Source organism: Oryctolagus cuniculus, chromosome 4 (assembly GCF_051225735.1).
Source record: "Oryctolagus cuniculus isolate XC-2025 breed Fujian yellow rabbit chromosome 4, ASM5122573v1, whole genome shotgun sequence".
Classification (NCBI taxonomy): Eukaryota; Metazoa; Chordata; class Mammalia; order Lagomorpha; family Leporidae; genus Oryctolagus; species Oryctolagus cuniculus.
The window spans coordinates 4,318,847-4,343,278 of NC_142870.1; the positions used below are offsets into that span (position 1 = coordinate 4,318,847).

Sequence of the window (24,432 nt, forward strand, 5' to 3'; positions counted from 1 at the left end):
GGCTCTCTGCACCTGCCGACCTGCCGGGGGCCCCCTGAGCTGACGGCGCACCTGGGCTCTGGCCGCAGCGGCGGGCGCGGCGCCCGGGAGCAGGTGTGCAGGAGCGCAGCGCGCGGCGAGCGCAGCCCTCGCCCCGGAGCCCGGCCGCGCCGCGTGCCCGGGCGGCTCGGCGGCGGCGGCGGCGGCGGCGGCGGCAGCAGCGGCGGCGGCGGCGGCCCCCGGGCAGGTGGCGAGCGGCGAGCAGAGCCGGGCCGGGCGGAGCGCGGGGGGCGAGGCCGGCGCGTCGCTCGCGGAAGGCCGGGAAGCAGCAGGGGCATGTGGATACTGGCCCTCTCCTTGTTCCAGAGCTTCGCGAATGGTGAGCCTTTCGGTTTGTGATGAATTTCATTTCTTGAGGTTGACCCGGGGGTGGGGGTGGGGGCGGGGGCGCGCTGGATGCATGGGTGAATCTTCCTTATTTTTTTTTAAAAAAATTTTACATCCCTCATCTGTGTTTTAAATAGCCATGCTTTTATTTATTTTTAAAAAAATATTTTTTTTTTTATTTCTTTGGGCGAGGAGAGGCAGAGATGGAGAGAGGCTGGGGGAGAAATTGCTCGGTAATCGTTGGAAGGTGCTTACCTAGCTCAGTGCCAGCTGGGAGCTAACTCCAGCAGGAGACAGCACCTTATTTAGAAGGCGGCAGGTCTGGGGAGAGTGGGAGAGACAGACAGAGATGGCCACTTTGAATACCACAACCTGAAAAGGGACATTCCAAGTGCGGGCAGGTGGAGGGGTCAATTTCAACCCCCCACCTCCAGATTCCAAGCTGCCTGGGCTGTGAACGCAGGTGTTTTAATTCTGCTAAATGATGTCTCTCCGGCTCTAAGAAAGCTCTCTCCTTCATGTCCTCTGCTACATATTCCCCGCAGCCGTTCGAGCAAAAATATACACTGATAAGCATTACATCATCCGAAATGTTGACGAATTTTAAACACACACACACACACACACACCTGTGTGGTGGTATAAATGGAATCGGGGAGCGTTGTGGAGAGCACTCCGTCTCCAAGGCCCAGCCAGTGCTGTTTGGCGAAGGCTTTCTTCCCGGGCACGGAGGACGCTCCGGCTCTTGACTGAGTCAGATGCAATTAGCGTGTGCGGCTGCACCTCCGCGTGCCTGCCGCCGTGTGACCAGGAGCGTGCAGGTATGAATGGCTGCCTCGCGCGTGGGGACAGGAGGCGGCTGTCCTCCCCGGCACTGCAGCTCCGGTCCCCACTTTGGCTTCAGGAAGGCGCATCTGCGAGAAACGTGTAACCTGCTGACGGTTGAAATGAAGCCATTGAGCAGAATCCCTTACCAGGGAGAGAGCGGGCGAGCGAGCGGAGGGAGAGAGGGCACAGAGAGAGGAAATCTGTCCCTTGTGAGAAAATACGGCGGGGGCGGGGGGGCGGCTTGGAGCTTTTCCTGAAGACCCGGAGGGGAGCTCTGGTGCTGGCTGCACAGAGCCGTGCACGTCCTCTGCCTACCTAGATGGTGCTGGAACAACAGGCCGCAGGAGAAGCCCCACGTCCATTTTTTTTAAACGAGGTGTAAGAAAGGACTGGAGAGAAGCAGCTCCCCGACTCACGTCGCACCAGCCCCTTGCTCTCTCATCAGCCAAGTATTGGCAACTTTCATTTTGAGATTTCCTGGCAGGAGAGAGCGGCAACAAGTTCCAGCCAGACACTCGTCTTTCCCAGAGGGCACTGCTCCGGTGCTGCACCCTGGCAGGAACAGATAGGCTCTGGGGTGGGGGGAGGGCGGGTGATGTGCCAGGGGAGGGCGGTCCTTGCAGCCGCTCTGCTAACGTGAATGCATGCCACACGGACAGGTGCTTCTGGGTGAGCTCCGGGGGCCACAGCCCCCTGATGGCCAGGCTTGTCCGCCAGGTGAGCCTCTCTGGACACCTTGGGGAGGCCTGAGTCACAGGATGCAGCCAGATCTGTGGCCTGCTGGGAAGGAGGTGTCTCAGAGTGATGGGGGGGGGGGGCCTGTGCCCTGGCTGCCTGTCACTCGGTACCTGAAATGCAGCTGTGACGAGCATGGCACGATCCACGCCACCGTGGTCTCTGGTCTGGGCTTGGGGGCTGTTCTGAATCAGCATTTTCTAGCTAAAATCAACAACCCTGGGAAAAAACGGATCCCTAGAAAAGCAGTGATGAAACTGTAGGAAATCCACAGCTATTCCAAAGGATGGCAATGCACTCAACGCTTGCAGATGTGCACCTGGGCTAACGCCTCTGTCACCTCCTTTCACAACGCCTCGTATCATGTGTGTCTCATCACCACGGTTAGGATGGCAATGCGTAGTGTGAGAGGCAGTGAATTTGTGTGCGGTGTGATGCTATCAACCAGAGAAGCCTACGCGAGGATCTTACAGAAAAATGGCCCTCTCTGTATGGTCAAGCATTAAAAAAAGCCTTACTGGTAGGGAAGGGAGGGGTTAAGCTTTGAGGGGGTTCTTAAGGAATGACAGTCAGTGCCTACTGTGCAAAGAGTCCCAAGATGGACAGTCATTCAAATTCGGGAGTTCTGTTTGCATTGCTGCCTGCTCAGAACCCCGTATTTCAAAAACGTGACCTGAACGACTCCTGCCTCTTTGCACGAGGCCTAAAGACACACGGACGGGAGTGTCTGTGGCCAGCAGCTGTCGGATTCGGGTCTTCCATTGCCGAATGCGTGTGGGTCAGGATCTGTGGCTCCTGACAGCCGTGGATCCCTGCTAGGCCTGGAGTAGCCGAGTGGCTGACGTGGGAAAATGTCTTTCCTGCTTGTAAGAAGTGCTGCAGTGTGACACTGGGGGCCTCCGGAAGCCCTCGTGTTTCTGCATCTCGGCAGGAGACAATGGCAGCTCGCTGCTGGCGTCTTGCTGCAACCCTGCAGGCCGGGCAGCAGGCAGAGAAGAGCTCAGTCCCTCCATGGGTTAAACCCTTGAGTGAATGACCTCACCTGCCGAAGGGAGGTGTGCTGTTTGCAAGCAGTGGACTTGCTCCGCAGTGCTCAGGAGAGGCCCGCCCCAGCGCCTCCAGCACCGTGCAGGGAGCAGGGCACACGCGTGTGCAGACACACAGGCCACCACCACCCCCACCTCTGCAGCACGGGCAGCCGGCTGCACCACGCGGCTGCACATCTCTCTCCACCGCGAGCCCGGCGAGCCATTCCCGTGGAACGTTCTTCTTAAGGGCATGGCTGGGCCTCGGGATACGCCTCTGCTGCTCTGTCTAACTAGTCTGTGTTGGCCTCCTGACGTCTCCGATTCTCATATGCACCCCTCCCCCACCACGGCGCTGAGGCTGGGCCGTGGGATTTTGAGCTTTACTGCACCCTGCTCTCAGCGGGCCCGGGGCACAGCGGCCGTTAGAGAGGCTGTGGTGACGGGTGTGAGGCGGTGGAGGGGTGGCCCCTTCGGCCATCATCCATTCCCCGGCCGCAGGCTGGCCGTGTTGTTTCAGTATAGACGCAGACCCTGTAAGTGCGAATGCCCCCGGGAAGCTCAGAAGGTGACTTCTTGCTGGATCCATGGAACCGTACGTAAGCACAAAAAAAAAAAAAAAGGTGACCGGGGACTCATCTCCGGGCCTCCTCCCCTGCCCTTCCCCCCTCCATGTTATGAAGCAGATGGAAATTCTGCACTGGAGTTTTCCGGGCTCACCTGCAATGCCCAGGCCTTCGGCTGGAGCCGCGTGCCCCACAGATTGCCCTCTGCAGAACAGCAAATGCCAGCCAGGCCCGTCCTAAAGGCCAGCCCATCCCACGCCGCCTCTGGGTTGTGTCCTCTGCCGCTTGGGTAGCACCAGTGAGTCATCAGCCAGAACCCGCACAACTCGGTCCTCCGGGAGGGGGGTGCTTTGGACTGAGAAAAAAAAAATGGCAATGTGACTGTTGTGTTTCTGGGCCCCCTTGTAGCTGGCAGAGTATTTTGGATGGACCGGGGTCAGGTGCACGGAACGTTTTGAAATGTGCCTTGAAGCTTGTTCTGGGGGGCGAGGGGTGGGGTTTTTACAAAGACCTGTGAATACTGTAGGAGGTTGGAAATTTGTGTACAAATTGTTTTTTTTTTTTTTCAAGTGAGCGCATTTGCCAAAACCTAAGGTATCCAGAGTTGGTTAAAGGAGCTGAATTTTAAGGGGGAGGTAATGGACTTGGCCTGTCAGTAATTGATCGGGGGTGAGAATAGACTTTGCACTGGGCAGAGCATTCTCAGAAATAAGTGTGCCCATTTCCTGGGTTTTCGCAAGTGTGTCGGACCCATCTGGTCCCGGCGGCACCGGAGCCTGGATAGGCACAGGTAAAGGAGAGGGTCTGGGCTTTTTCTTGGTGGCTGTGCTGAAGTGCACGCTGGGCCTTGGGGACCAGCACTGCTAGCCTGGGAGCTAGTGAGGTGGTGCTACCTGCATGTCAATTGTGTCCCCTCCATAGGACACTAGTGGGCGCAAACCTCTCAAGACTGGTGCAGCAAGCCTCCGGCAGGCAGAGCGGGCGAGACCGCAGCCTCCCAGGGAACACGGAGCGGGCTGCCGGGGCGGGGGGGGCTTGCCTGCAGACACCTCCCCAGCTCTCGCAAGTTCACTGCAGCCAGACTCCATGGCAGGGGAGCATTGCCAAGGCTGCTGCAGCCAGGCAGGGTCCTGCAGTCTTTCCGTTCCGTGGTGCAAAGGCAGGAAATGTGTGCAGCGGTTTTTTGAAAGATAGAAGGCGCCCAGAGAGGAAACGGAGGCGTGTGTGATGCGGGAGGAGGGGGAGGCTGGTGGGCCTGCGGAGGGTACATTTGCATCCAGCCAGGGAGCCCGGCTGGGCTGGCCTGCATGCTCCTCCGAGGTGCATCTCCGCGCCTGATTGGCTGACCTTCCAATGTCATTCCAGGAGCCGCTGATGGTGACAGGGGTGACGCGGAGGCACCGGCTCCTCCGCAGTCCATCAATCTCCGGCAGCTGCCTGCTCCAGGCTCCGGGGACAGGGAGCTCCCCCACCCCGCCCCTCTCCCCCAGGCAAATTGGGCAGCACCTGTTTCTCTGACAGGAGCGTTAACTCTTCATGTGCCAGAGAGCTGGGTGCAGGAATTCTGATTTTATCTCTTCCTGCCCTCACCCCTTCTCTCAGTTATATTTATATTCTCTTCCTTAATGTTTTGAAAAGGGGAAAAAAAATTCAGAGTAGCGTTTCTCGCATGCATGGGTTAAGGCGGGGGAGCGGACAGCTCCGGCGACGGCAGGCTGCGTGCTCTCTGCCCTGCTGAGTTCTGCAGATGCAGCCAGGTCCAGGAGGAAGCCCCACGGGGCAGGTGCAGAGCATGGATTCGGGTTCAGAGGCCAGACGGCTTCTGCAGGATGTTCGGGAGGGCTGGCTCCCTGACACTGGATGGCTGTCGCTTTCCCTGACATCCTGCACTAGCCACTGCTCCCTGTAACTCAGTTTTCGGGGTGCTCATCCCACTGCCTCTCTCCTTAGGTAGTAACATTGCCGGCTGAGATGCAGGCGCTGCTGGGTGGCACAGAGCAGGGCACACGACACGGAGTCGGTGGGAATGACTGCTCCCCGTCTGGGGGAGGGAATGGACAGGGGAACGCGTGCTCCCCGTCTGGGGGAGGGAATGGATGGGGGAACGCGTGCTCCCCGTCTGGGGGAGGGAATGGACGGGGGAATGTGTGCTCCCTGTCTGGGGGAGGGAATGGACAGAGTGATGGACAGAGCCTCTCCCCACCCACTTCCCCACCCCTCCCGTCTCTCCTGCCTCTGTTTTCCTGGCCGATGTCGCTCCTCTTGCCCAGAGCTCTAGTTTTGAATGTGGAAACCAGCTGGGAGACACGCGTGTCTGGAAGCCGCTGTGTGGCTCCTCGCCTGCGGACCCCGTGGCTGCGGAGTGTGTGCTCGCTGGAAATGCTTGTGAGCCTTTCTCCTTTCCGAAAGGATTCCCGTCTGGCATCCGTGGAGGGCTTCACCGCGGTCGCACGGTGTGGATCTCATTGCTCCAAGTGCTACATGCTGGGAGGGAGATTGGGCCAAGGGCCCCAGACGACAATTTCATCACAGCACAGGACCCCGGCTCCCACGTGTGCTCTGCTGAGTGGCGTGGTTTAAAACTCCCGGGCAGTGTTTGCTGCCTGTTCGGAATGCCAGGCGGAAGCCTGGACATCATGTCCAAGTTTCCCCAGCAGACCCTGGGAATCCATTGCTTCACCAAAGAGCCACCCAAGACAGCAAAACAGAGGTCTTCGTCATTTTTTACACAGTCACCCTGCTGTTTTCTTAAGCATCCCATGGGCTTCCCTTTCTGACTTTGTAGCAGAACTGAATGTGAAGTTCTCTTTCTCACAACAGCATGGGGAAAGCAATGCTTCAGTCATTCTTAACATTTCTTCCTTTTATTCAAATAAAAACATTCAGTTAGGTTCTTAGAGCTTATCACTGCCACCTTATGATTTTGGGCATCTGGACTTGCTTATGTCGACCAGTTCTGATGGTGAAATCCTCCAGTTTGGTTGATTTTGGTCTTCAAGGCCCTGAGTCATGTGAGCACGTGGCGTGTTTCACAGACGAGGAGTGAATGGGGACGAGAGAAGGAGGCAGCTTCTACACATCCAGGCAGAGTGACAGGGACTAGTGCATCCTGCCTACATCCTTATTTAAGTTATTTTTTACGCAGAAGACAGTGAGTAAGATTTAGGAATGAGCAAGCAGTCCTATTTATAGAAAGTCAATTTTAAATGCAGCGGCAAAAGCAGCGTAAAGAAGAATTGCGAATGCAAGAGATCACCTCTGTAGTATGGGCTGGCTTCCCCTGGTTTCCCAGCGCTCTGCTGGGGGAGAGAAAAGGCAGAAATACTGAGAAATCACTTGGGCCCCGCTACAGCAGCTGCTAGGAATGCTCTCAAGAGTTTTAGGGAGGCCGGCACCGCGGCTCAATAGGCTAATCCTCCGCCTTGCGGCGCCGGCACACCGGGTTCTAGTCCCGGTTGGGGTGCCGGATTCTGTCCCGGTTGCCGCTCTTCCAGGCCAGCTCTCTGCTATGGCCCGGGAGTGCAGTGGAGGATGGCCCAAGTGCTTGGGCCCTGCACCCCATGGGAGACCAGGAGAAGCACCTGGCTCCTGCCATCGGATCAGCGCAGTGCGCTGGCTGCGGCAGCCATTGGAGGGTGAACCAACGGCAAAAAGGAAGACCTTTCTTTTTGTTTCTCTCTCTCACTGTCCACTCTGCATGTCAAAAAAAAAAAGAGTTTTAGGGAAGCTGGGGTGGGGCACAGCGCCGGGAGGTGAGGAGAGCAGGTTGCACCTGCAGTGCGCTCCCCAGGGGGCATCGCCTGCCTCCCAGGGTACAGGAGGCTGAACGCGGCACACACACCGAGTGTGGAGCAGTGACCGGGCGGCGGCTTTGGACTTAGGATCTCGTGTTTACCACGGGTCCCTCCACATTAACCTGCCCTTAAATTCTGCAGCTTTAGGTTTCAATCCGTGTGCTTCCTGTGGGTCACTCCAGATGGGCCAGGAGACACTGGCCCTGGCCACGTGGTTGCCATACATGACGCTGGGAGACTGGAGAAGATCATGCGTGTTGACCTTAGAGGCTCTTTGTTTAGATTCCACATAGAAGTGAGATCGTGGCTATTTTTTCCTCCTGTGTCTGGCTTATTTCACTTAGTGTTATAGCCCCCAGTTTCCCTAGATGCATGCAACTTTCAAAATTAAAAAAGAACAAACAAAGTGAACAGTTCCTTATAATCTGCTGCGTTCCTGGCTGCAAGGGACCTGCTTTTCTGTCCCCTGCAGAGTCCCTGTGTTTGTATACATGCTCTGCTCGTTTACAGGTTGAAAATTTGGACAGTGCTCAGGTCCTGACCTGCCCAGGTGCCTTTTATCTAGGGAGGAATGTTCTGTGTGCCGGATCACTTTGTAACCAATATCCCCAGACGCTGAAATGGCAATGGGTAGACATTTGAGCGAGTTCATAACAGTTGGGTTCATATAAGCCTTGATTCTTTCAGTATTAAGACCAAGAGGGAAACAGTGGCTGTATCCGGGTTTTAGACAGAATTTGAATCGTTTTCACGGTGAGCAGCACCGTGAGACTGTGATTCTGGATGCCGGAACTCCACCACTGTTGGGAGCCTCTGTAAAGCAGTGCGGTGATGAGGTGTTCAGTGATGACCACCAACCCTGAGTCCCCGAGAGGCTTCTGCATTGTCCTGGGGTCACGGTGAAGGTCAGGTTGGAGTTAGAACTTGTGTAGGAGGGTGCCCAGCCCCAGGAGCCTGCCGTTAAAGTGGCTGATTGCTTGGAGACGCAAACCATGGATTCTTCTCCCGACAATGAGGAAAACACCGGTTCTTCTCGAAAACCCTGTTGTTCACATACATCACATGAGCTGTAGGGTGATGGGGAAGTTCCTAGGACGTCACCATAACACAGGAGCAGGCACACGTGGAGATAACTTAGAACCACGGTGGTTCCACCTGCACTCAATTCGATTCCTTGTTCTTTCTGTGCGAAGGTTTCTGTGCGAAGCTGTGTTGTGCGAAGACTTGACTTTGAATAAACACACTTTCCCCTGAGAGCAGCCCAGGACCCGTCGTTTCTCCCTGTAGGAGCCCCGCTGTGCCATGATTGGGTCTTGGGTTCCCACAGGGCACTGAAAACCCCCAATCCCAGTCCTCTTAATTACAGTGCTTATTTCTTAATATCAGCTGTAGAGTTTTTAATAACTGATGTGTAGCTGCCAGGGTAGAAATAGCAATGCTTTGTAATATTACTTGTGAGACTCCAGGAATGAGCGGAACACACCCACCCATGACAGTGATCAGGGGCTCTGCCAACGAATTGGGAAACAGCACCCCAGGGCCGGGACTGGCTTTGCTCGATCACCCCTGCTGGGTCTCGCCAGAGACAGTGCCTGGGAAGGGTGGGCCTGTGTCCGTGTCATCGGCTGGTGCAAGGAAGCACTCAGGGAATGGGCAATGCTCTCCACGGGGCACGGTTCTCCTCCAACGAGTTATCTAAGCCGGCAACCCAAGCAGGCAGTGATGCCTGGTGCCCTGACCCAGTAGCAGAAAGCGAGTGGGATTGTTCATCACCGGATGTGTGTGCATGCTATCCTGCACCAAAAGCAACAGCTGTTACGTCTTTGATGGCTACCATTTTAGAATAGCCTCGACTGGATATTTATGTAAGAATCTCTGTGGGAACACTTTTGACCTAGAGGTGATCTTGGTATTTGTTTTGGATCATTAGCTTTGGCCGGTGGTTGGTTCATCTGGGTCCTGTGGGACCTCACATCACCACTGTCAACCCCTCTTGTTACTGAGAGTCAGGAGAGACCCTTGTGCACCTCTGTCACCCCCTGGCCAAGAATGGGAGACTTAAGTCCAGCTCTCTGCTGTGGCCCGGGAGGGCAGTAGAGGATGGCCCAGGTCCTTGGGCCCTGCACCCACGTGGGAGACCAGGAGGAGGCACCTGGCTTCTGGCTTCAGATCAGCACAGTGCACCGGCCGTCGTGGCCATTTTGGGGGGGTGAACCAATGGAAGAAAGACCTTTCTCTCTGTCTCTCTCTCACACTGTCTATAACTCTACCTGTCAAATTAAAAAAATAAAAAAGAATGGGAGGCTTAGACTCTGCTGTAGGCTTTTGAGGTATCAGATTTGCACAGGCAATAGAAGCAAAGGTTTGCAGATAGAAAATATTGAGGGAGAAGCTTTGTTGGCCCCCTAGTCTGTCTGTCTGTCTGTCTGTCTCTCTCTCTCTCTCTCTCTCTCACACACACACACACACACAGCAGGTGAGAGGAGTGTATGGGGCAGAGGGATGCTCCAGTATGGTTATGCTTTGGGTGTGGCTCTGTCTAGGTCTTCCCAGGGAAGGATCAAGGACACAGGTTCTCAAGTCGCAGGGGTGCTGGGTCAAGGAGAAGGGAGAAGATCAGGACTCGTTTCTACAGCGTGAACAGCTCCCCAGGGGTCTCTAACCCTGGCATGGACCATTGTCTTTCCTCCACTACCGCTGCTCTCACAGCTCAGCACATAGCTTCCCAGCTCCAACCACCCTGAAGTGGGCGTGGCCTAGGGGTCTGCGTCATCAACATGTGCCTTGGGTATCATGATCTCTGTCCCCCAGGGTCCGTGGTTGCAAGCACACACTTGGATAGGGACTGATGGGGTTCAGATACTAGTAAGAGAGGCCAATGTGTGCTGCAGTGGGTTAGGCTGTCACCTTCAACGTTGGCCAGCATCCCACACGGGTGTGGGTTTGCATCCTGGCCGCTCACTTCTGATCCAGCTCCCTGCTAATGCACCTGAGAAGGCAGCAGAAGATGGCCCAAGTGCTGCACCCAGATGAAGCTCCTGGATCCTGGCTTTGAACTGGCCCAGCCCTGGTCATTGTGTCCATTTGGGGGGGTGAACCAGAAGATGAAAGATTTCTCTCTCTCTCTCTCTCCTTCTCTGTCTGTAACTCTGCCTTTCAAATACGTAAATAGATTTTTTTTTTTTGACAGGCAGAGTGGACAGTGAGAGAGAGACAGAGAAAAAGGTCTTCCTTTACCGTTGGTTCACCCTCCAATGGCCGCTGTGGCCGGCGCACCGCGCTGATCCGATGCCAGGAGCCAGGTACTTATCCTGGTCTCCCATGGGGTGCAGGGCCCAAGCACCTGAGCCATCCTCCACTGCACTCCCTGGCCACAGCAGAGAGCTGGCCTGGAAGAGGGGCAACCGGGACAGAATCCGGTGCCCCAACCGGGACTAGAACCGGGTGTGCCGGCGCCGCAAGGCAGAGGATTAGCCTAGTGAGCCGTGGCACTGGCTGTAAATAGATTTTAACAAAACGATACTAATAAGAAAGTGAACCCAGCGAGGTTCCAGGTACAGCCCCAGGTGCTGTTGTGCTGTTCCGTGTTGGGTAGTGACTTACTTGGGGAGTCTACACTGGCAGAGTGAGGCTTTGCTGAGTGCCCTCAGGATCTGGGCAAGTCCTGGGGGAGTTGGTGGCAGGGGTAGCCATGGGAAAACAGAGCGCCAGTAGGCGCAGCCCTGTAGGGGGCACTGCCCACGTGGACGCTGCGTGTTTTGGATGCCGTGTATGTTAGCATCTTCCTGTTCGTCCCTATGGGGTTCTCTGTGCCATTTTTTCTTCTGGCTTCGGCGTATTTTGTATTCAGGTTTGTTGACTGCATGCTCTTGGCTTCAAGGTTGATTCTATTGAATTTTTCACGATGACCCCTTCTTTGCTACAAGTTGGGGCCCTCACAGAGAAGTCCTTTGAAATCTGCAGGCAAGAGATCGATCGTGGGAAACCCACGGGGTCACACTTGGAGCAAGCCTAAGGGGTGAGCTAGCAGGGAATGAGGACGAGAGCGTGAATCCACTTAGTGGTTCAGGCTTTGCTTTGCCGCCACCCTGGGGACGCGGCATCCGCCTTCCTGCGAATATCAAGGCACAAGCTCATCTCCATATTGGCTATAAAGGACTTCGGGGTCATTTTGTCTGTTGGATTTTCCTAGCCTCTGTTCCCTTCCTTTAGGTAAATGCCCACACATTGACCACATGTATCATACAAGGTGTGTGTCACTGTGCCAGATCATCAGAAAATGAGAAGATGGCTTATGAGGACGTGCATGCATTTTGGACCATGTAGGTGATAAACCGAGGGCAGGTATCAGTGGTGGAATAATCCTTTCAAACACCGTGTCCTTGATTTCTGAACGAAAATAGACTTGAATATGTGCTGGAGAGAGGCCTAAATTCAGAACCTTAAAAATACTTTTATGTGTCCCGCAATCTTATTTTAGATAATATTAAAAATAGCTCTCCTTCCCAGGCATCTTAAACAAGGTTGATGTTACCGCCCTTCGGCGATTTCATTGTGATTCGCTGGGGAACAATCTCTGGGAGCGACTGTGTGGGAGCCAGGGGAGGCGAGGGCACGGGATTTCTGCTTGCTCATCTCCACAGGAATTGGGGTAGACTGTCTTGTCTTGGCAATAATAGGCTCCTCTACCTCTGTTCCTTTACAAAGGGGGGCGAGCGGTATATTAAGGAGTCACAAGGTCTGCCCAGGGACTTGGTGGCAGAAGGTACTGGTTTAAAATAGCTCCCGACTGCTCTGTGGCTGAGAGCGCTCACAACCCGCCCCGCGGAGCACGCGCTGTTCTCTTCTCTGTCTCTGGTCAGGCTTTCTCAACTCTCCCCCACGGAACGGGCATGTTCCAGGACTAGCTTTCATACCCCGCGGAGGCCTCCTGCAATTGCAAGCGGTGAGACTCTTGGTCATAAGAACGGAGATGAGAGGCCGTGTGGCTCCGATGGCTTGTTAGAACCAGTCCCCCAGGATGTGCGCACTCTAACAGGTGTTGCGTGTTCCCTCCCTCTCCCAGGGAGGTGAGGGGCCCAGCAGCTCCCTGCGGGAAGGGTTGTCACTAAGGACAGCCCGGCTTGAGAACGTGATGCCAGGGACCCACTGTAGTGGGGCTGTGTTTGCCAGAGAGGAGCAGTTCTCCTGGGCACGTGCTCCTCCTCCCTCCCTCCTCAGGCGCTGGAGGCAAATGCCAGCGCTTGCTTGCACACAAGACCGCAGGGAGGCAGCGCTGTGTCCCCGGGTCTGAAAGAAGCCCCCCCCCCCAATGCTTCTCATGGTGCACAACGAGGGCAAAGGGCAACTCGCATTTGTGGGACATCTAGCAGGTAGGGTCGCCGGGCAGGTGCTAGTGGCCCTCACTGTGGTAGTGACGGCACAGGCCGCGCACTGTGTGCTGCTGGACGCGAGGGTCTTGGGCATGGTGTTTCCTGTGATGCTGGAGCTGGGAGGCAGGTGTTGAAGGAGGTGGAATGAAGCTAAGCATCAGCGGCCACACCGCAGTTGTGTGGCAGGGGGAGCCGTGAACTTCCACTCACCCTCGTCCAGCCAGAGGGGTGGGAGTTTGTGACCTCGGTGGTGGAGTGGGACGCCCTGGTTTGGAGATGCGGGCTGTCCCTTGGCCTGTGGTCAGGTGGTGACTGACCCAGAGCCCTGGAACCCAGTCCGTCTGGGGTCATGGTCTTTATTTTCTGCATGTTCAGCCTGCCCCAGTTCTTCTGAATGAAACCACATTTCTTCTTCTGTAGTTTTTAAACTGAAAATCATTATGTTAAGTTTGCTTTAGAGTTGCATTAAAGAGTTGTTTTGGGCAAGAGAAATATTGATGTTTAAAAATCAGTGAATGGGGGGCAGTGTTGTGCTGTAGTGGGTAAAGCCACTGCCTGAGGTGCTGGCATCCCATATCGGTGCCGTTTTGAGTCCTGGCTGCTCCACTTCCGATCCAGCTCCTTGCTGTGGCCTGGGAGAGCAGCAGAAGGTGGCCCAGGTCCTTGGGCCCCTGCACCCATGTGGGAGACCCAGAGGAAGCTCCTGGTTTCTGCCCGACCCTGCATTGGCTGTTGAACCCATTTAGGGAGTGAACCAGCAGGTGGAAGACCTTTTTCTCTGTCTCTCTCTCTCTCTGTAACTCTGACTTTCAAAAATAAACAAATAACTCTTTTTTTTAAAAAAAAATCAGTGAATAAATATGGAAAATGCATTCAGTTTTCTGTACCAGCCCATTTGCTTGTGTTGGTAAGAGACAGGCTATCGTTCAGGATGGGAATCTTCCATGATCTCGTGTTCTGTTGTTGGGTGGATGAGGGGTGACGTTGATTTCGCATTTGTGTTATTCGGTGGGGTCTTTCCGCACCTCCCAGGTTTAAATTTGTGCTGACCTGGCCATCAGTTTTCTGAATACCAAAATATTGGAGTGAAATATTTTTTGAACTGCTAATCGAAGAATGAAATTGGATGTGGCCAGTGCCGTGGCTCACTAGGCTAATCCTCCGCCTTGCAGCGCCGGCACACTGGGTTCTAGTCCTGGTCGGGGCGCCGGATTCTGTCCCGGTCGCCCCTCTTCCAGGCCAGCTCTCTGCTGTGGCCCGGGAGTGCAGTGGAGGATGGCCCAGGTGCTTGGGCCCTGCACCCCATGGGAGACCAGGAGAAGCACCTGGCTCCTGGCTTCAGATCAGCGCGGTACGCCGGCCACAGCGGCCATTGGAGGGTGAACCAACGGCAAAGGAGGCCCCCCCCCCCAAAAAAAAAAGAAAGAAAGAAAGAAAGTGGATGTGAATTTTTATCAGCTGGGGGATTCTAGGAGAAAAGACACGAGTCAGCTTTGCGGATGCGACTCTGAATCTCACTGCTGCTGAATTATTTCAGAAAGTCACCAGAGGACACATATCTTTTTTTAAAAAGATTTTTTATTTATTTGTTTGAGAGGTTGAGCTACAGATAGAGAGAGGAAGCGATAGAGAGCGAGGTCTTTCATCCATTGGTTCACTCCCCAAATGGCCTCAACAGCTGGAGCTAGGCCAGTCTGAAGCCAGGAGCCAGGAGCTTCTTCCTGGTCTCCCATGTGGGTGAGGGGCCCGAGGACCTGGGTCATTTTCCACTGGCCTCCCAGGCCATAGCAGAGAGCTGGATCAGAAGAGGAGCAGCTGGGACTCGAACCGGCGTCCATATGTGATGCTGGCGCTGCAGGTGGACGCTTAGCCCACCAGGCCACAGCACCGGCCCTGGGCATGTATCTTGAACCATTTAGAAGATACTAGTAGACATTCTCACTGGTTGACCTTGGATGGGAATTTTTGTAATAAGTGAGGGTAACGTGTGCCCGCTGGTGATATTCTTACAGTTTTCTAGCATTCGTTTATTTGGCGGGTGGTCAGAGCAGCTACTCACCGTGATGTTGGTTCTGGAAAGGGAGGTTTGTGTCCAGTGCCCAGAGGTGGCAGGAGCAGTCGGGCTCTGACAGTGCTCAGTGCTGCCCTGAGCCAGTGAGCGCTGCTCCTTGTCTGCAGGTCTCTCTGCGCTGCACCCTGGGCGTGCTTTTGGTTAGCGCCCTCTTCTGGTTGACTCGGGGCCTGCATTCCCCTCTTGGATGCCTGCCGTGAGGGTGCCTTCGTCCTGGTATCCTGGTCAGATTGTGGTCACATGCCTGGGAGGAGCTTCCGGAGGAGGCAGATGAGTCATTTGGCTTTGGCTTTGGAGAGTCAGAGCCAAGGTGGAGAGGCCCCGCCGGCCTGCTGTCTGGTGAGGCTGATTGGTTGATTGACGGCAGAGGATCTGCCGAGCGAGGGTGATATGTTGAGCCAAGAAGCAGAGAGAGGAGCTGAGTCCGACTCGATGCTTTAAAAACTTTTTTCAAGATTTTTTAATTTATTTATTTGAGAGGTAGAGTTATAGACAGAGGGAGACAGAGAGAGAGAGGTCTTCCATCCGCTGTTCACTCCCCAAATGGCCACAACGTACAGAACTGGGCCAGTCGGGAGCCAGGAGCTTCTTCCAGGTCTCCCACGTGGTGCAGGGGCCTAGACACTTGGGCCATCCTCCACTGCTTTCCCAGGCCACAGCAGAGAGCTGGATCGGAAGTGGAGCAGCCGGGTCTTGAACCGGAGCCCATATGGGATGCCGGCACTGCAGGCAGAGGCTTAGCCCACTATACCACAGCGCTGGCCCTACAGTCTTTTTAAAGATATATTTATTTCTTTGAAAGAGAGAGAGAGAGAGAGAGAGAGAAAGAGAGAGAGAAAGAGAGGAGGAGAAACAGAGAGACAGATCTCCCATCCCCCGGTTCACTCCCCAGGTGGCTGAGCCAGGCTGAAGCCAGGAGCCAGGGGCTTCATCCAGGTCTCCCACAGGGGTGGCAGGGGCCGACACCCTTGGGGCACCTTCTGGTGTTTTTCTCAGTCTATGAGCAGGGAGCTGCGTTGGAAGCGGGGCAGCCAGAGCGTGAACCGGGTGGCACTGTTATAGGCGGTGGCTTTACCTGCTACGCCACAATGCCGGCTCCCCGGCTCAGTTTTTAACAACATTTGCTTTAATTTTAGTTATTTGAAAGGCAGATGGTCAGCAAGCCAGCAAGAACGAGAGCGAGAGAGGAAGAGAGGTATCTTTAATCTGCTTGTTCACTCCCTAAATGCCCACAAACCCCAGGGCTGGGCCAGGCCGAGCCAGGAGCCAGGAGCTCCGTCTGTGTCTCCCACGTGAGGGGCAGGGACTCAGCTCAGGAAGCTGGAGTTGGGAGCAGAGATCTCAAACGAGGCACTGATCTGCGAGGCAGACGTCCCAAGAAGCAGCCCCTGCACCAGAGACCCAGCCGCTACCCCAGTTCAGGTTTTAGGGTCAACCCTGCTGAGGACAAGCCCCGGGTGACCTAGAAAGCTCCCGCTGGCTCCACCCCTGAGATGCCACAGTTAAATCAAGGCTCCACCCCTGAGATGCCATGGTTAAATCAAGGCTCCACCCTAACCTGTTAACATTAACACCAGACTTTGGGGCCAAGCCCTCCATACCTGGGCCTCTAGGAGACACCCAAACTGTGGTACCCAAGCTGTGATGCCCACCCAGACCACCCTCTCGCAGAGCATGGGCTGTGCTGCCAGGGTGGGTCTGACTTCATCTCTACTGGCCAAGCGCACTCACTGATGCTCGTAGCCATGGTGACACCTGTGGACTTACTGTTTTTGGAGGGCTGGAGGAACCCACAATTACTCATAAATATGAGCTGTCATGTCTGCAGAACTGTGCTGAGTGCTTTTTAAAATCATCCCATTTAATCTTCAGCCGTTGAGAGGCCTCCTCGGATGCTGCCCATTTTACCCTTGGTGAAGTCAAGGCTTCCAGAGAAGTGCCTTTCCTACGGCCGGTCATGCACCCAGCCAGTAGCAGAGGCTGGGTTTGAACCCTGGGGCGTCTGATTGTAGAACCCCTGCGCTGGGCTCCCAGGCTCCTGCTGTCTGGGCAGGCACAGCGCTTTAGGTGAGAGTGAGGTGTGAGTTATCCCAGAGAGCTGGAGTGGGCTGGAGAGCAACTGTGGCTTCCTTCATTTTTTTCTGTAGGAAGACGCTGGCACAATGTAGCGATTTGGGCACAGTTTTGGGGTCTCGGGGTTTTTTTGTTTGTTTTCTGGAATCATAGGAATTCCAGAGTCTCGCTCACCCGAGACACTCTCTGTTCCATGCCTCTAAGCCCCCGGTCAGCCGCACCTCCCGACATTCCAGCAGTGGGACTGGAAATCCAGTGGATGAGTCTGGGAGGCCAGAACTGTGCGACTTCAGCCCTTTGGTGCGTGTCTCGGCGCCTGGCGTTGCCACACGCGGTCCTGCCGCTTGCTTTCCCTGTTACCCATCTCAGCAGGTGCTCTTGCCCACCCGAGTTCCCCGAAACTTAAGGACCCTCCTGTCGATCCAGCTGGCTTCCCACCTCGGCACAGAGCAGCTGCGTGTGACCGGGGGAGGCTGCACACACTGGTCTCGTGTTCAGCAAGCCCTAAACCTCAAGCGGACCCTTAGTCTGCCTCGTTCCCAGCTCGCTGCCCTAGTTGGGTCCTGTCTCACACCTTTGCTTGTCTCCCCAGACCTGAAGGTCCCCTGTCCTCTTCCCCTTGCACACTCTGAGCGGGTGACCTCGTTTCACTTCCTGAGAAAGCAGAAAAACCGAGCGAACGATGCACCAGCCCCTCAACGCACGCACGCATGCACGCACACACACATACACACGCACACGTGTGCTCGCTGCCTTATTCTACAAGCATGCTTTCCTGTTGTGTTGCCTCCTTCCCACCCCATGGGTGAAGGAGGGACTGAGTTATGGGAATGGGTGCACCTGGCCCTGGACAGCTGCGACCACTGCACTATTTTAGCCTCTTGGTGGTGCTGGTGGTGGGGGCATGGCTCACCACGAACGCCCTTGTAGGAGATGCGCATGGCTTCAGGGCAAACAACCAGCAGCCATGGAGGTGAGCTTTGTAGCAATAAGGGGTCAGGCGGCTGCTGGGTCCCCAGGGAGGGTGTGATTGAGTCTCCTGAGTCACTGGACAGGCCAGCTGGACTGAAGTCGGCTCCTCGGGGTCAGAGCGCTGTTCCTGGTCCCCAAGACGGGAGGGCTGCTTGGCCGGGGGCTTTTATCTGTGAGCACAGGGCCAGTGGAGCCGTTGAGTCTCTGCCAGTTGGACCCACTTCTAGGCAACACTGACTGGTGACCCTGGGTTTCAGGCCTCACAGAGTGGCACCCACGTGTGCTGCCCACCCTCCCGTGGCGCTGGCGGCGCTGGCCTCGCTCCCTTCGTAGACCGAACCCCCCGTCCACACCCAGGATTCCGTCCATCATTTTCCATCCCCTTGAGGGCCGTGCCCTTGCATTTAGGATTGTCCCCCTGCTGGGTTTCCCATGGTCCAGCACGCACGGTCGTGCTTGTCCCACCTCCTTCCCCTGCCTTGTGTCTCTGACACTTCAAGCAGCAGGACTGGATGCTTGCGTGCGTCTCATGCTGCCTGGGGCAGGCCCGGGCTGTGTGCCTGGCACATGGCTTGCTGCACGCCTAACCCTCCAGGTCGTCTGTAGCTGGCCCCTGAGAACAGAGCCCGTGTCCCAGCCTTGAACGCTGTGGTGGCCTCTCAGCTGCTGTGTTTGCCTCCCGGTAGGCAGGAAGCCGGCAGCTGGGCTCTCTTCGAGCCGAGCGGTGCTGACCCACTGTGCGTCTCTCAGCCGGGCCCGTGTCGTCTTGCCCGCACCACGGAGGCTGTTTAGTTGACGTTGGCCGTGACCTTCCTGTTTCTGGTCTGCATCTCGTCCAGCTTCTCGGCAGCCTTGACCCAGAGGCCACTTCTCCTGAGGGTCTCGGCCGACTCCTCCTGTCTGCCCCGACCCTCATCCCACCCTACCTCAGGCTCCCCTCCCTTCCCATCACCATCTCGGGGATTTCATTCAGGCCAAGGGTTGAATGGTCTCCACCTGCTGATGAGTTCAGGTCCCTAAGCTACGCATGCCCTTCCCTGAGCTCTAATCCAGGCCCCCAAGTCCGGCTGCCTATTCAACAGCCGCCCCCCCCCCCCCCCCCCAGGAATCTCATACGTGGGCTGGCCTTGCTAACATCCTTTGGGATGGCCACGCCCTGTATCAGAGCTTCCAATCCAGCTTCCTGTTGATATGCACCCTGGGGAGGCAGCAGATGGTGGCCCAAGTACCTGGGTCTCTGCCACCCTTGCGGAAAACCTGGGTGGAGTTCCTGGCTCCTGGCTTCAGCCCCGCCCAGGCCTGGTTATTGTGGGCATTTGTGGAGTGAGCTAGCAGATAAAATCAATCTCTCTCTCTCTCACTGTTCTCTGCCTTTCAAATAAAAATGAAAACAAATCATGGTTTTAAAATTTATAAAAACTCCTATAAACATTTCAAACTCTTACATAAAACGGAATTTCCAGATTTTTCTGCTCGCACCTGCTCCACGTCACGTCTCTGCCACCCGAGTTGGGTGCTGCTCAGGAGAGGAGACCCCGGAGCTGTCCTCACATCCTGGTGGCTGAGCCTTCGGAATACGGCCGTTCCTCCACTCGCACCTCAGTTCCAGCAGGTCCACGCTCTTCCCGGGGTGGGCTGTCACCCCTAAGCTGGCTTCTGCTCTCACCCTCACACTCTTACCATCCTGGGTTTCCACCAGCAGCCAGAGGGAGCTGCTCCAAGTGTGAATCAGACCGCATCACTCCTGTGCTCACGGCCCATGGACGTCCCAGGAATAAACGCAGGATTCCAGCCCACAGCCCAGGAGGGCCGCCGGGACCTGGCTTCTCCCTACCCCCTATGCCGGCCACTCCCTACTCCCTACACCCACCACTCCCTACTCCCTACTCCCTACTCCCTACTCCCTACTCCCTACTCCCTACCCCCTACCCCCTACCCTCTACCCCCTACCCCCTACCCCCTAAGCTGGCCACTCCCTACTCCCTACTCCCTACTCCCTATGCCGGCCCTGCTGGCCTCTGGCTGTTCCTCAGAGCCTGTTCCCACCCCCACCACCCTAGCCTCAATGCTGGCTCCTCCTCGGGCCAGAGCTCCACCTAAGGGAGCCCCCTGCATCCTTTGATCTAAGGTGGACTCCGTCTTTCTCCTCGCCTCGCCCATGTTTCTGCATGGTAGCTATGACCGCTTGGAATGAGACAGCTGTGCGTTTCCCACCCGTCTCCCTCTGCTGCAGGAGCCCACCCCTCACCTGCTGGAGAGGGCCTAGCAGAGTGCAGGCCCCCGGCACGTTCACTGACCGAAAAGTTAAACCAGGGGATGCTGTTTACAGGGGCTCAGTGCACAGAAGCCTGATGTCACTGCTTTAGTCAATTCTTCTAAATAGTTTTTAATTATTTATTTATTTGAAAGTCAGACTTACACACAGAAAGAAGGAGAGACAGAGAGAGAGGTCTTCCATCTGCTGGTTCACTCCTCAATTGGCCATAATGGCCAGAGCTGGGCTGATCAGGAGCTTCTTCCGTGTCTCCCACGTGGGTTCAGGGGCCCAAGCACTTGGGCCATCTTCCACTGCTTTCCCAGGCCACAGCAGAGAGCTGGATCGGAAGTGGAGCAGCCGGGACTCGAACCGGCGCTCATAAGGGATGCCGGCACTACAGGCAGTGGCTTTACCTGCTACACCACAGCACCAGCGCCATCAATTCTACTTTCTTTTTCTGATGGAGTCACAGATCTTCCAGTAGGCCAGGAGTTTCTCCATGAGGAAGATCTGAACTTGAAAGATCCACAAGCCATAATCCCTCGAATCCTCAGCTCTAACCTATTAGAGAGGACAATAGTAAAAATATCTGACCTCAGTCTCTGCTGGAAACCTCTACCATTTCAGACATTTAACGTAGACTTTGGGGAACACTAAGTTACTTGGTTCAGAAAACATGGAGCAGGTGCTTCTTGTATACCCATCGGATCCACTCACCTGTGAGAGCCCAGGGCAGGGTTTTGCTTTGCTCATTGCATTGCCTGCAGTCGCTAGAACAAGATTGCTCTAAGTGTTTGTTGAATGAATTAAGGAAGGGAAATCCCTATACCAGGCACTGTGCAAGAAATAAGACTCTTCCCCCTTTTTTAGGTCATGGCAAAGGCCCAAGAAGACAGGGCATTGCTAGGGCTTGAATAAATCCCCAGAAACCTCACCTGTTAGAAGGTTAATCCCCCATTTCCTGTGTTAGTGCTGTTTGGGGGTGGGGCCTGTGGGGGTGACAGGAAAGACAGGAGGCGCTGGGAGTCGGATCTCCAGGGAGGCGTTAGCGGCTTTGCAAGAAGAGAGACCAGCCCCGGTGCACCTGCTCCGCCTCACCTTGCGGTGCCTCTACCGCGCTGTGATGCCGAGCAGGTGCCGGCTCCACGCTCTGGCCCTCCCCACCCCCAGGACTGTAAGGGACAAACCTCTGTTCTTTATCAATTGTGCAGGCTGAGGTGCTCAGTTACAGCAACCGGAGACAGAGCGAGTCAGGCGCACTCACAGCCTGGGGAGGTGTGGATGAGAACGGCCGAGGGGGACCTACCGAGCAGAGCAGGTTCTCCTGGTGTTGCACTTGCTTTATGGTGCTCACAGACCCTGCGTTTGTACAAATGGCAGGCTTGCAGCAGCCCCGCATCGAGGACGTCCAATCTTATCCAACGGCTCCGATGACCATTAGCATTCCTAGCCACAAAGTGTTTTAAGTTATGAACTTTTGCTTAGGTATAATGCTATTGCAGACTTAATGTGCTATATAATATAATGTAAGCATAACTTTTACATGCACTGGGGAACAGAAAACTAGATGTGGCTTGCTTCATTATAGTATTTGCTTTATTGGGATAATCTGGACTCAAATCCACGATCTGCGGATTTTGATGGAAACAGAGACTTCTGACTAGCCTGATTAAGAGTTTCAGGGAAAAGGAGAATTCGAAACTCGACTTTCAGAGAGGCGGGCATTGTGGTTGGGTGGATTAAGCCACTGCTTGTGACACTGGCATCTCCTGTCTGGGTGCCTGCTTCAGTCCCCTCGGCACTTCCAATCCAGCTCCTTGCTAGTGCACCTGGGAGGCAGCAGAACACGGCCCAAGCGCTTGGGTCCCTGTCACCGGAGTGCGAGACCCGGATGGAGTTCTTGGCTCTGGCCTGGCCTGGCTCTGGCTGTTGCCGGCATTTGGGGAGTGAATGAGCAGATGGACGCTCTCTCTCTCACTCTGCTCGGCCCTGTCTGTCGCTCTGCCTTTCAAATACATAGATTCGGCTTTTATGGATGTCTGTGCTTTTGATTGGGAGTGGTGAGTGATGAAAAGATTAGCAGAACAGGTGGCAAGAGGGGACGTTCCCAGCGTGGAGGGGGAGGGGTGCCGTGTGCTTGTTTCTGTGCCGTCTTGAGGAAGAGGAGCAGAATACGGAGGGATTTGAGTTTGGGTCCGAGGTGGATTTCAACCTCGCGTGCTCACATCATGATCTGCGTCTGAGTTCCCGATGCAGTGTTTTGGCTGGGGAGTGCAGGGACCTTTGCAGAACAGAGAGTTGGAGGAGAGGCAACAGAGCAAACGCTGGTTCCTGGTGCTGCAGAGATGGTGGTGGGTGGCTGGGTGCTGGCGGGTGGGAGGAGGTGGGGAGCGCGCGGGGCGGTGGGGGGGGCTGCCGAAGCTGGACTGGCGGAAAAGTCAGGTCTGGTTTACTGTGTGAGATCTGCCGGCGAACCAGAGGTGTGGAGAACTTTGTGTCCTGCGTGCTTCCTTAGTAACGTACGACTGCTCGGATCCCTTTCACAGCGGAGACTCTGAAATGTGATTTCCTGCGACCTGTGCTCCTGCTGGAATCACGCCTGGGGACTGGAGAGCGTGTGAGGAGGCTCAGTCTGTGGTTTCTTACCAGGAAATAACCCACGAGCTGCTGAGAACTGAGTGCACCACGAGCAGAGCGCAGAGGGCGCACCCTGGACAGCTAATTGGCTTTCATCAACTAATGACCAGCAATTTAAGTTCCTCTGCATTTTGCCTTTCTCTTGGAAATAAAGCATGCAAAAATGTAACACCGACAGGGTGCATTTGGGGCAGGTTTTCCTACAGCAATCCCCATCTATTCTCTGACACACAAGCGAAGGGAATTTTGGTCCCTTTGGGTTCTGTGATCATCAGAAAAGGTGTGGATTAAGCACCGGCATGAATGTTTCACTCTCTCAGAACTTTTTGTGTTTCTATCACAAAATCCCTGGGATCTAGCACTTTATAAGGGAAAGAAATTTATTTAGCGTGGAGGTTTGGAGGACGAAAGGACCAGGCCGGGTGGCCCCAGCCGTTCAGCCTCCGACAAACGTGGGGGATGGCAGCATGTGCATGAGCTCACGCGTGAGACAGAGGTCATGTGGGGAGAGAGGAAGCAGGTGCGTGCGCCGAGCAGGCTGCACTCGCTTTATAACAGCGCATTCTTGTGGAGTCAAAGCCAGTCTTGCGAGGCCTGAGGCAACTGGAGCCGGGCCCTGAGGGTGGAGCCCCCTCGACCTACCTCAGGACCCGGCCTCTCAGTCATTCCCCAGCTCAGCACCAGCACAGGGACCCTGGGGGGCAACCCCCAGCATGGGCTTCTCGCCATGCACCATTGCTAAATCACCTGCTCAGGTCTGGGTGCAGAATCTCATCCCCAGGATCTCCCTCCCTCCCTCCCTCCCTCTCTCCCTCTCTCCCTCCTTCCCTCCCTCCCTCCCTCCCTCCCTCTCTCCCTCTCTCCCTCCTTCCCTCCCTCCCTTCCTCCCTCTCTCCCTCTCTCCCTCCTTCCCTCTCTCCCTCTCTCCCTCCCTCTCTCCCTCCTTCCCTCTCTCCCTCCCTCCCTCCCTTCCCCTCTCCCTCTCTCCCTCCTTCCCTCCCTCTCTCCCTCTCTCCCTCCTTCCCTCTCTCCCTCATTCCTTCTCTCCCTCATTCCCTCTCTCCCTCTCTCCCTCCTTCCCTCTCTCCCTCTCTCCCTCCTATGCTAAATAGAAATCTATAGTAGGGGTAAAAATTGTAAGTTAAAAAAACGCATCCCATGTTGTCAGTTTCCAAAATCTGCCTATTCCTAAACAAGTTTAATTTGGACGTAGAATTCAACTTAGCATAACTGCAGCCTCAAAATAACTCTCAGCCCCGTTCACACTCCGCGTATTCTCCCTTTGTGTTGTGCGACTTAATTGGGTTCCTTTTAGGTTCTGTCTTTGGTCTCCTTGTCTCTTCCTTTCTCTTCCCAACTTTCGCACTTGCTCATACTGTGACAGATACAAAGTGAGACACCGCTGGTCTCTGACCCTGGCTCCTGGCACACAGCTGCTAAAACCCTTGGTTTCTGCATAGTGATAGGAGTGGCGTTTGTGCGCCAATGATTAGGCTGTGGGTGCGGCGGGATAGGGGCTGGTCACCAGAAACACCTCGGCAGCAGCGGTTCAGGGTCTGGACTTTAACCCCATCTCCCAGCCTTGGGTGAGGGGAAAGACGCTGTAGGTTGAGCTGCCACCAGCGTCAAGGATGCGATGGGTCCCCTGTACGGGATTCAAGGAGCTTCCAGTGTGGCTAACCCAGGGAGGGGCTGGAGGGGGGGCTCCCGGCCCGTGCTTTTCCCTGTCCATCTCG

At 55.4% G+C, this 24,432-nt stretch overlaps 1 protein-coding gene and 1 long non-coding RNA gene across 4 annotated transcripts in view; both read left to right on the forward strand.

Moving 5' to 3' along the window:
* DSCAM (DS cell adhesion molecule) overlaps positions 1–24,432 on the forward strand; it is a 718,036-nt gene continuing 693,604 nt past the window's right edge. The window contains exon 1 of one of the 3 annotated variants that reach the window (XM_089330520.1): positions 1–370. In XM_089330520.1, coding sequence (XP_089186646.1) covers positions 316–370 — 55 coding nt within the window. In that variant the 5' untranslated portion in view covers positions 1–315. The remainder of the gene's footprint in view (positions 371–24,432) is intronic. The other 2 variants (XM_070071799.2, XM_089330521.1) reach the window with 2 other exon arrangements.
* On the forward strand, positions 563–22,860 carry LOC149126877 (uncharacterized). The gene is made up of 2 exons (XR_016232230.1): positions 563–1,187; positions 22,606–22,860. It is a non-coding gene; the product is annotated as an uncharacterized LOC149126877 (long non-coding RNA).